General features: G+C 41.4%; 1 protein-coding gene across 2 annotated transcripts; it reads left to right on the top strand.

Annotated features, from left to right (window-relative positions):
* The first annotated feature begins 30 nt into the window (after positions 1-30).
* Positions 31-9,306, top strand: LOC139584530 (endophilin-A3-like). Of its 2 annotated transcripts, none has more exons than XM_071416506.1 (11): positions 31-215; positions 4,032-4,100; positions 4,257-4,329; positions 4,429-4,572; positions 5,095-5,228; positions 5,541-5,699; positions 6,008-6,111; positions 6,258-6,382; positions 6,579-6,611; positions 6,761-6,814; positions 7,027-9,306. In XM_071416506.1, the coding sequence occupies exons 1-11, from the start codon at positions 171-173 to the stop codon at positions 7,233-7,235; spliced, it is 1,149 nt and encodes a 382-aa protein (XP_071272607.1). In that variant the 5' UTR covers positions 31-170; the 3' UTR covers positions 7,236-9,306. The 2 variants fall into 2 exon arrangements, with proteins under 2 accessions (XP_071272607.1, XP_071272608.1); XM_071416507.1 differs by having other exon boundaries at positions 39-114; positions 7,027-7,349.
* Positions 9,307-11,092: the final 1,786 nt, after the last annotated feature.

Below are 11,092 nucleotides of genomic sequence, written 5' to 3'. Positions count from 1 at the left end.
CTCAACAGACCTCGTGAAGTGATTTAGCGCATTGATACATTGCGACGATGGAGACGGACTGGAGGGCAATCTGGACGCAATGTAGCTAACCAACGGGTCAACTATTAGAGCACGGTTGGCATCCCATTATTTCTTTCCATATATTATTTAGACCTTTTGATTCTTGAAGGATGTCGGTAGCCGGGTTGAAGAAGCAATTTCACAAAGCAAGTCAGGTAAGGAGACGACACAGTGCATTGTTAGCATGGCGCCATGTGGATAAAGCCCATACACTTCAGCAAGCAACCGTTGCCTCAGCGATAATTAGAATGACGTTTTGTGGCAACGCGCCAAGAAGGGCAATGAATTCATGTCTTTATTTTAGGGCAGTATAGGCCTTACCAACCACTATCAACTGTAAAGACCTACAGATAGGAGTAATAAAGACACAATGCGTAAAGTATCATTTGTTTTTTACAGAAATTGCAATTATGTGTAGGCTTTTGTGCTGGTGGATTCTGGACTTTGTTTTCTAAAGTGGTTTAAAAAGATTACTCTAGCTATAAAGGCGTGATTGAACACACCTTCAGTAAACAATGCCAGTGCCAGGGATACTAACTGGGTCACCACTGAAATGACTGTCCCAAATAGTTGCTCTTGATAGGCCTATGCTATCTACACAGCAAAGTCAATAAACTGGGGATCTACAGGCATTTTATTTATAAAATAAATAAATAATGTTTTGTTATTTCACCTTTATTTAACCAGGTAGGCCAGTTGAGAGCAAGTTCTCATTTACAACTGTGACCTGGCCAATATAAAGCAAAGCAGTGCGACACAAACAACACAGAGTTACACATGGGATAAACAAACGTACAGTCAATAACACAATATATATACAGTGTGTACAAATGTAGTAAGATTAGGGAGGTAAGGCAATAAATAGGCCATAGTGGTGAAATAATTACAATTTAGCATTAACGCTGGAGTGAGATGTCCATGACTGACCTACAGCTTCAGTCAGCTAACTGCATAACATACAATTGATGTATACTGAACAAAAATATGAATGGAACAATTTAAAATATTTGACTGAGTTACAATTCATATCAGGAAATCAGAAATCAATTCTTAGGGGCTCCCCCCAGACGATCCCGCAGGTGAAAAAGCCGGCTGTTGAAGTCTTGTGCAGGCTGGTCCTGGTTAGCGGTTGTGAGGCTGGTTGGTCGTACTGCCAAATACTCTAAAATTACATTGATGGTGGCTTATGGTAGAAAAATTAACATTCAATTCTCTGGCAACAGCTCTGGTGGACATTTCTGCAGTCAGCATGCCAATTGCACGCTCCCTCAACTTGAGACATCTGTGGCATTGTGTTGTGTGACAACTGCACATTTTAGAGTGGCCTTTTGTTGTCCCCCAGCACAAGGTGCACCTGTGTAATGATCATGCTATTTCATCAGCTTCTTGATATACCACACCTGTCAGGTGGATGTATTATCTTGGTAAAGGAGAAATGCTCACTAAGAGGCATATAAACAAATTTGTGCACAACATTTTTGAGAAATAAGCTTTCTGTGTGTATGGAAAACTTCAGGGATCTTTTTTTTCAGCTCATGAAATATGGGACCAACACTTTACATGTTGCATTTTTATATTTTTGTTCAGTGTAAATAAGGATATACCAAATGTCTTTGAGCTCTGATTTTGACATTGTTGGAAAGGGCAGGTCAGATCAAATTGTATTTGTCACATGCGCCGAATACAACCTTACAGTGAAATGCTTACTTACAAGCCCTTAACCAACAATGCCGTTTTAAATAAGTGTTTACTAAATACACTTAAGTAAAAAAAGAAATAACTAAAATTAAGGAGCAACAATAAAATAACAGTAGCGAGGCTATATACGGGGGTACTGGTACAAAGTCAATGTGTGGGGGCACCGGTTAGTCGAGGTAATATGTACAGGTAGGTAGAGTTAAAGTGACTATGCATGGATAATAAACAGAGAGTAGCAGCAGTGTAAAAATGTGGGGTGGGAACAATGCAAATAGTCTGGGTAACCATTTGATTAGCTGTTCAGAAGTCTTATGGCTTGGGGGTAGAAGCTGTTAAGAAGCCTTTTGGACCTAGACTTAGCGCTCCGGTACCGCTTGCCGTGCGGTAGCAGAGAGAACAGTCTATGACTAGGGTGGCTGGAGTCTTGGCAATTTTTAGGGCCTTCCTCTGACACCACCTGGTATAGAGGTCCTGGATGGCAGGAATCTTGGCCCTGGTGATGTACTGGGTCGTACGAGCTACCCTCTGTAGTGCCTTGCAGATGGAGGCTGAGCAGTGGCCATACCAGGTGGTGATGCAACCAGTCAGGATGTTCTCGATGGTGCAGCTGTAGAACTTTTTGAGGATCTGAGGACCCATGCCAAATCTTTTCAGTCTCCTGAAGGGGAATAGGCTTTGTCGTGCCCTCTTCACAACTGTCTTGGTGTGTTTGGACCATGATTGTTTGTTGGTGATGTGGACACCAAGGAACTTGAAGCTCTCAACCTGCCTCACTACAGCCTCGTCGATGAGAATGGGGACGTGCTCGGCCCTCCTTTTCCTGTAGTCCACAATCATCTCCTTTGTCTTGATCACATTGAGGGAGAGGTTGTTATCTTGACACAACACAGGTATCAGTGTGGTAATGCTTGGTTTCTATAGAGGAGGAACAATTAGGCTAACTTTTACAACTCAAGTGTGAAAATGAAGCATGAATCACACATAAGTGATAGTAATGCCTACAGCACAGGTATGAATGTGTAGGAGATTTTAAATCCTAATTGCATTCACATTGGGTGCCCATTTTCAACACCATTTCCATGCTGTTGCCCATATTGTTCTACTATTATGGGGGTGCCCTGATTTCATTTGAGTGCCAACCAGACACCCATGTAATTTAGAACCCTGCATTTAATGGCTTAGGCTTACCATGCATGTAATACTGGACTTACTATAAGCCTTATGTTTCTAAATGTATTCAGTTATGATTGGCCAATGGAGAGACTGCTTGTTAACATGCATACAAATCACACAATTACCTTCCAGGCATAACATTTAGTTCGGTCTTATGCTAGTAAGTGTTCATGTTTGTACATGCTGACACTTCATACTCCTTGTAATGTGCATGCCAGCACTGACAGTGAGTGCTCTTCGAATGACCGCCAAAGGACTAGACATGTTGACAGTAAGTGTGGTTTGAAATTGTGCAGGCTTTATTGTTATAATCTAGTGGAAAACCTTTACACTAGTTGTGTACATCCGTGAAAGAGTTCACACCAGTTTTTGGATGTTGTAAGGACTGGGTGTCGGAGTGCGAAGTCAGGCGCAGGAAAAACAGGATTCAATAACAATGTTCCTTTTAATGAAACACGGCACTTCGGCCACCCCACTAATACACTGGGTGCTCTACATAAACTGCCCCAGACACGGGGAACGAAAAACAGTCCAGTAAACAAACTCGAACATACATAAACACGTAGTCCGAACAAACACCAAGCTTACACACTAACAATCCCGCACAAAGAAACGGGCGGGCCGGCTGACTGATAAAGCCCAACTAATTAAGCACAAACACAAAACAGGTGTAACCAATAAACACATAAGGAGGGGGAGAAAAGGATCAGTGGCAGCTAATAGGCCGGTGACGACGACCGCCGAGCGCCACCCGAACGGGAAGGAGAGCCTGCCTCGGTCGGAGTCGTGACAGTTGTAGCCTAGGCTACTTTCACTTTACTAGTTACTTATTAGCAATATTTGGTTTTGCCAGTACAGGGCCCCATTCATTCTGGAGGGGGAAATTACTTTTTTACTTTTTTTTTCTCCGTCATTACGGTAGTCTGCCTTTTAATTTGAATGTTTTGATGCAAACATATAAATAAACTTCATGAGGAGAGTGAGCACGTTACCATACAAATTGTATACCAACTTATTTATTGAAAGAGAGTAAGATTTTTGCTTTGTCTTTTGCCATTATACACTCTTTCCTCATATTTTAATATCTTATCTTGCCACAGCTATTGAGTGAGAAGATAATTGGGGCTGAGGGAACAAAGCTGGATGAAGAATTTCAAAAAATGGAAAGGGTGAGGCAGGGCTTTATTACATTTCTATTATTCCTTTTTTACACAATAATTTGTCAAATTAGGTAGAACAATGTCGAACACTGTTCGGAATTATGTGGAGGGGACAAAAACACTGATACGGAATTTTCCCCTCTGTCATTGATTATTCTCTTTTAGAGAATTGATGTGACCCACAAAATGGTTCTTGAACTTGTGCCCAAAACCACAGAGTACCTCCAGCCAAACCCAGGTATGGTATCACTTGATATATTGGCCCAGTATAGGATTTCATTGTACAACAAAATGTATATGTGATATATTTTATGCCAATACTAATATTGATCCATAGCATATAGAGCCAAACTGGGCATGCTCAACACAGTGTCCAGGATCCGTGGGCAGGTGAAGGCTGTGGGGTACCCCCAGACTGAGGGAATGCTGGGAGACTGCATGTTGCACTACGGCAGAGAACTGGGAGTCGGCTCTGCCTTTGGTACGTCAACAATTGTAACCCACATGAGCGAACTGCCTCTGCTTACAGTTGACACATATCATACCATATTCTACTACCACATATTTTATACACATTCAGATCAGGTTATGGGCCAGTTAGGCATAGCGATAGTTCATTTTTTGTCCGCCAACCGGGTTTGTAACTCAGTATCTAATGCTTTACATCCAAACACATACTTCAGCAGTTACCAGTGAGATACTTTAGGAGTCTCACATCTAAAAGTTTTTAACCCAACACTCAGCAGTTAAATCAATATCATTCTAATGTAAGGTTCTACGCTTCAGTAAGTTTTGCCTCTTCCAAAAAAAGTACAGGTCTAGAGATGTACAAACACTTAGTACACTAATATCCTCCCTGACCAAAGATCTAGAGGTCGATCATATGACCTGGAATGTATTATAATTATTAAATAGCTCAGTTTATTCATTTTTACATGATGTGCTCAATAGAATCATTTTTTTTTATTTTTTATGTGTCTTCATGTCTGTGAATTCCATGTAGGATGTGCACTGGCGGACATTGGGGAAGCCTTGAAACAGATGGCCATAGCCAGAGATTCCCTGGACATCAGTGTGAAGAACAACTTCATCGACCCACTGCAGGCACTCCAGGACAAAGAGTTGAGGGAAATAGGGGTGAGGCTCATCTCCATCACTCAGAATAGTCAAAATGATTAAGGGAACAGGGAGGGAACAGCCTGAACGGGTATCAGATTAGTAGTCTTTGACCCATGTGCTGTAGGCCACTAGGCTTTGGATTTACGGCTTGTAGGCTTAAGGTTTAAGGTCCTTTGATGTCTACCTATCATTGTAAATGAAGATCAAGTGCATTTTACGGCTGTATGTGTCATAAATGTATAATGTTGATTATGACAGTATGGATCAAATGCTTGTTCACAAGCAGAAGGGTGTTTTCAGATCCATATGTACTTATCATTCATTCTTCAGTACCACCTAAGAAAACTTGAAGGTCGTCGGCTAGACTTTGACTACAAGAAACGACGCAAAGGAAAGATACCTGACGAGGAGATCATGCAGGCGTGGGAGAAGTTTTCGGACTCCAAAGAGCTGGCAAAGAGAAGCATGTTCGACCTCTTAGAAAGTGATGTGAGTAAAAACAAAAATACTGCAATTCTACTACACACTCCCTTTATGGTCACGGAAATAGCATAATAATTGTGTAAACATATTCTTCTATTCAGGATTAGTGTTATCAACCTATTATAATCCTGTAACAACTTGGGAGAAGTGTACGGGTTGGAAATATCCAAAAGTTTATTTTTCTTTATAAACAAGGAGATGCAAATTTCTCTAAACATGTTCATGAAAGTTACCGTGTTGGCTCATTATCATGTATACTGGCCATGTGAGATTGACAATCCTGTGCTGATATCTATTGTGGTCGGGTCTTGCAGGCGGAGCATGTGACTCACCTATCAGCTTTGATTGGGGCCGCTCTGGACTATCACCGCCAGTCTTACCAAATCCTGGACAGCCTCAATCGAAGTCTGCAGGGCAGGTGATTGTATTAATCAAATTAATAAATACACTTCAGACAGGGACTTAATCATGTACTCAGTACTCAAGGCACATGTCATACTGCCTGGGTTTGGTTCATTGTTGATGGTTGTGAACTTGTGACCTTGTCTCTCCCGTTCTTTCTAGGCTAGCCATTGCAAGCAACCGACCAAAGAGGGAGCCCAGGCCCAAATCTATTAAGGTTAACACAATCAACACACAACAAAATGGATCTTCCCACAGATCATCAGTCAAATCAGTTATATCTTCAGGTGATTGGCTCAATTGTTGAGCAATTTTAATTTGTTCAATTCATTTCCATAATGTTATTTCTGTATTGTTTATTAGTGTAAATCATGTTTTACTATCGTAAAATGCTCTCTCTCTTGTAAATTGGGGCCATCTGGATGGTTCACTATAGCTTTCCCGATTTTAAGTCGTTAATATGTCCATTATAATTTATTGCAGATGCTCAGATAAGCCAAGCTGTCAATGGAAAAAGTAAGTACTGATACCCTAAAATGTATGACATTTCATGCATTTCAAAACAGGATACCAGTATTTGTATATTTCTATGCAGCAACTGTATGGGAAGTAGGACTTTCAACTAAGATATGCTATTTCTTGTCATCCTTCTCCACTTATCCCAGATTACCAGTACACAAACATACCTCTAAGACCAGAGAGTCCCATCATCTGTAACCGTGAGTAAACCCACAGGTCATGGTACCGACTTCAGACCAAAACCTTCCATGATGTCCTGTCTATCATATTGCTGACACAAGCAAATGGAAATCATGTAAATGAAATTAAAAGGAAATAACCCGTATGTGCATAATAGTACTAACTGTTTAGATTGACTAATTAGTGGTCATCTAGTGATATCAATTTCAAGGCAATTGTGGGTCTCTTTCAGATGATTGTGAGGTTTTCCTAGACCAGCCTTGCTGCCGGGCGCTCTACCACTTTGTGGCTGAGAATGAAGGAGAGCTGGGCTTCAAGGAGGGCGACCTCATCATCCTCACCAACCAGATTGATGACAACTGGTATGAGGGCATGATCAGCGGGGAGTCTGGCTTTTTTCCCATCAGCTACGTCAATGTCCTTGTGCCTTTGCCACAGTGATACCAGGGTAGCACCACAAGCTATGGGGGCCGGCTATGAAGTCATCACCTCAGAGCACTCTCTCTGGAAATCTTATTTTGCAATGAATGTCACTCCACTTTCTGATATGTTTATTGACAGAATTTTTTGTATTTCTGAGCTTATCTGTTAGAAGCATTTCACGATGGCCTTGTTTGGTGGTACTGTCACTTCTTCCTGGATCTGTGAATTCTTAATTTCACCTTATTTTCTCAGAGGCCATAGAGCTATTGACATGCAATTTCTTTGGGTGCTACACCATTTCAGACAGTCCTATGCAATATTTTCTCTCTCCCTTGAAAGCCCATCTTAGTTACATTTGTCTCCATTGTGTGCTGTTAGGTGGCCTAAAGCTCACCTTTTGTTACTTTCCCCCTCTGTTGTCTGGTGGTCTTTCCTCAGCATAATAATGGGTAAATTAGTAGTGACACTTTTTAATTCGGCACACTTTTGTGATATCATGGAACACAATAGCTGCTTTATTAAGATTTGTTTTAGTCTTGGGACTGTTATTACCATATTCAGGGTCAATATTCATGTCTTCATTTAGCTCTCGAGAACCTAAGGGGGGTATACCCAGTTTACAGCTGGAACCTGTTTTGGGTTCTCTTGAGGATTTTACGGACCACAGCTGGCTCCATGTGAACTACAATCCCAATGCTCTTGTGTATTCCTGACGCTCTGTCGAAATGCAAATGCACCACACTTGCGATACGGTTTTGGATATCTTTGGAACTTTACTTTTATATAAGCGAGAAATAATATTTCAAATACAAAAGATACACTTACTGTGCGCAGTTTAGGAAAGTTGCACCTAGTTGTTTTCACACACCATTACGACATCCTCTCACCTTGCACTCACATTTCCATTTAACCATTCCATATTTCCAGTGTTTACAAATAAAGCCGGGTGCAACTTCACTAAACCTTTTTAAGTATCTTAAAAAAAAAAAAACTTTCATAGAAGCAACGTTCCAAATGTTTCTGAAACTGTATCGTGTGAGAGGCGCATTTGTGTTTAGACGGAGCATTTGGGGAGCGTTGGGAATTCCCCTCAGGCAACAGACAGCTTTGGGAGTAGACAGTATAATTAAGCAATAAGGCCCGGGGGTGTGTGGTATATGGCCAATATACCACGGCTAAGGGCTGTTCTTAGGGACGACGCAACGCGGTGTGCCTGGATACAGCCCTTAGCCTTGATATATTGGCCATATACCACAGAACCCCGAGGTGCCTTTATTGCAACTATAAACTGCTTACCAACATAATTAGAGCAGTATAATTGTTTTGGGGGGTCATACCTGTGGTATACGGTCTGATATACCACAGCTGTCAGCCAATCTGCATTCAGGGCTCGAACCATCCAGTTTATAATGTTTAATATTACCGTCTATTGAATGGGCTAGCCTTCGTTGTGGAAGTGTGGAAAAGTCAGGGTTAAGACTTGTCTGCATATCAATTTGAACACGAGAAGAGGAAATATCTCTTATCAAACACCATTTGTGATCTTTATAGCTGTTTAATGTTACACTACACTTTAAAGGTGTTTTAGACGTGCGTGTGCTTTATCCACTTAAATATGATCCCTTTAATAGTTTTTCCCCATTCCACAAACAGTAGAAACACTTGTTGCCTTTAAGCACTTTTTTAATAATGTGTTGCTGTAGCCTTGACAATTACTGTATTTGCACACATCATTTTTCTTTATTAGTAAGGAAATACACACACACACACAAGGTATTAATCACCTCTCATTTATATCCTATTGTAGGGTCTAGGAATAATATGTTGAACAAGAAAATATTTAGCTGTAAGCCATATTGTCAGAGATTTTGTGTCAATCACTAGGAATGAGCCCAGAATGCTGTAATATCAAAGTAGTGTACATTTCTTTCCTATTTATTGTCAAACGCTTGCTGTTTCACAAATTGAAATTATAGTTAAATTACAATTATGTTGAAGAAATTACGCTAAGGAACAATCAAACCAGTTATATGATCATTGGATGTATTATCTTCTGTAAGTTAAAAAATATAAATGCAAAAATGTCAAAGATTTGACTGAGTTACAGTTCATTTAAGGAAATAAGCTCAGGTGCATCCTGTTTCCATTGATCATCATTGAGATGTTTCTACAACTTGATTGGGGTCCACCTGTGGTAAATTCAATTGATTGGACATATTTTGAAAAGGCGCACATCTGTCTATATAAGGTCCCACAGTTGACAGTGCATGTCAGAGCAAAACCAAACCATGAGGTCAAAGGAATTGTCCATAGAGCTCTGAGACAGGATTGTGTCGAGCCACAGATCTTGGGATGGGTACAAATCCATTTCTGCAGCATTGAAGGTCCCCAAGAACACAGTGGCCTCCATCATTCTCAAATGGAAGAAGTTTGGAATCACCAAGACTCTTTATTAGAGCTGGCTGCCCAGCCAAAACTGAGCAACCGGGGGAGAAGGGCTTTGGTCAGGGAGGTGACCAAGAACTTTATGGTCACCGACAGCTCCAGAGTTCCTCTGTGGAGATGGGAGAACCTTCCAGAAGGGAAACCCATAAGGCATTTTATTGTAGAGTGGCCAGGTGGAAGCCACCCCTCAGTTAAAGTCACATGACAGTACGCATGGAGTTTACCAAAAGGCACCAAAGACTGACCATGAGAAACAAGATTCTCTGGTCTGATGAAACCAAGATTCCATTTTTTGGAAAAAGGGGTCTGAATATTTTCCAGCTGCATTGTATCAGTTATCCTTTTGTGCTGAATCCATTGTGCTGTTTCAGGTGCAACATTTATGGTCATGTCAGCAGTTTGTAGGAGGGAGATTATGATGTGGGAAGTGTAATTTCAGTAGATAAAGTTACTGGGGATCGGAAGTGTCCGGTGGGAGAGAGGCAGGTTGAGATAGCTAGAGTCAGTAGTGCAGATGGTGTCCTATGCCGATGGAGTGAAGAAATTAAGGGATGTGTCAAGGGTGAGGGACCCAGAGAGGAGTAGTAACTCTGCCAACACAGAGATGGGCACTGTATAGCACTTATTGGCCTTCGGAAAGTATTCAGACCCCTTGACTTTTCCCACATTGTTAGGTTACAGCCTTATTCTGAACAATATCTTTTTTAAATGTCCCTCAATCTACACACAAGCATAATGAAAGCAAAACAGGTGTAGACATTTTTGCTCATTTATTTCAAATAAAATGGAAATATATTTACATAATTGAGACCCTTGACTCAGTACTTTGTTGAAGCACCTTTGGCAGGGATTACAGCCGTGTCTTGGGTATGACACTACAAGGATGGCACACCTGTATTTGGGGAGTTTCTCTGCAGATCCTCTCAAGCTCTGTAAGGTTGGATGTTGCTGCACAACTATTTTCAGGTCTCTCCAAAGATGTTCGATAAGGTTCAAGTCCGGGCCATTCAGAGACTTGTCCCGAAGCCTCCTTTGCCCCAGTCTGAGGTCCTCAGCACTCTGGAGCAGGTTTTCATCAAGTATCCCTACTTTGCTCTGTTCATCTTTCCCTCGATCCTGACTAGTCTCACATTCCCTGCCTCTCAAAAACAACCCCCCAGCATAATCCTGCCACCACCATGCTTCACCGTAGGGATGATGCCAGGTTTCCTCCAGACGTAACGCTCAGCATTCAGGACAAATCGTTCAATCTTGGTTTCATCAGACTAGAGAATCTTGTTTCTCATGGTCAGTCTTTGGTGCCTTTTGGCAAACTCCAAGCAACCCGTCTTGACTTTTACTGAGGAGTGGCTTCTGTCTGGCCACTAACATAAAGGCCTGATTGGTGGAGTGCTGCAGAGATGTTTGTCCTTCTGGAAGGTTTTCCCATC

This window comes from Salvelinus alpinus, chromosome 9, assembly GCF_045679555.1.
Source record: "Salvelinus alpinus chromosome 9, SLU_Salpinus.1, whole genome shotgun sequence".
Taxonomy (NCBI): Eukaryota; Metazoa; Chordata; class Actinopteri; order Salmoniformes; family Salmonidae; genus Salvelinus; species Salvelinus alpinus.
The sequence above is the reverse complement of the archived record's forward strand: the minus strand, read 5'-3'. Positions and strand labels throughout refer to the sequence as shown.

What these genes read in the sequence shown, in the direction of transcription:
- LOC139584530 (XM_071416506.1), top strand. Translation starts at nt 171, where the DNA reads ATGTCGGTAGCCGGGTTGAAGAAGCAATTTCACAAAGCAAGTCAG. An exon ending in AATTTCACAAAGCAAGTCAG is followed by an intron (nt 216 to 4,031) that starts GTAAGGAGACGA and finishes ATCTTGCCACAG; the next exon opens with CTATTGAGTGAGAAGATAAT. An exon ending in GGGAGTCGGCTCTGCCTTTG is followed by an intron (nt 4,573 to 5,094) that starts GTACGTCAACAA and finishes AATTCCATGTAG; the next exon opens with GATGTGCACTGGCGGACATT.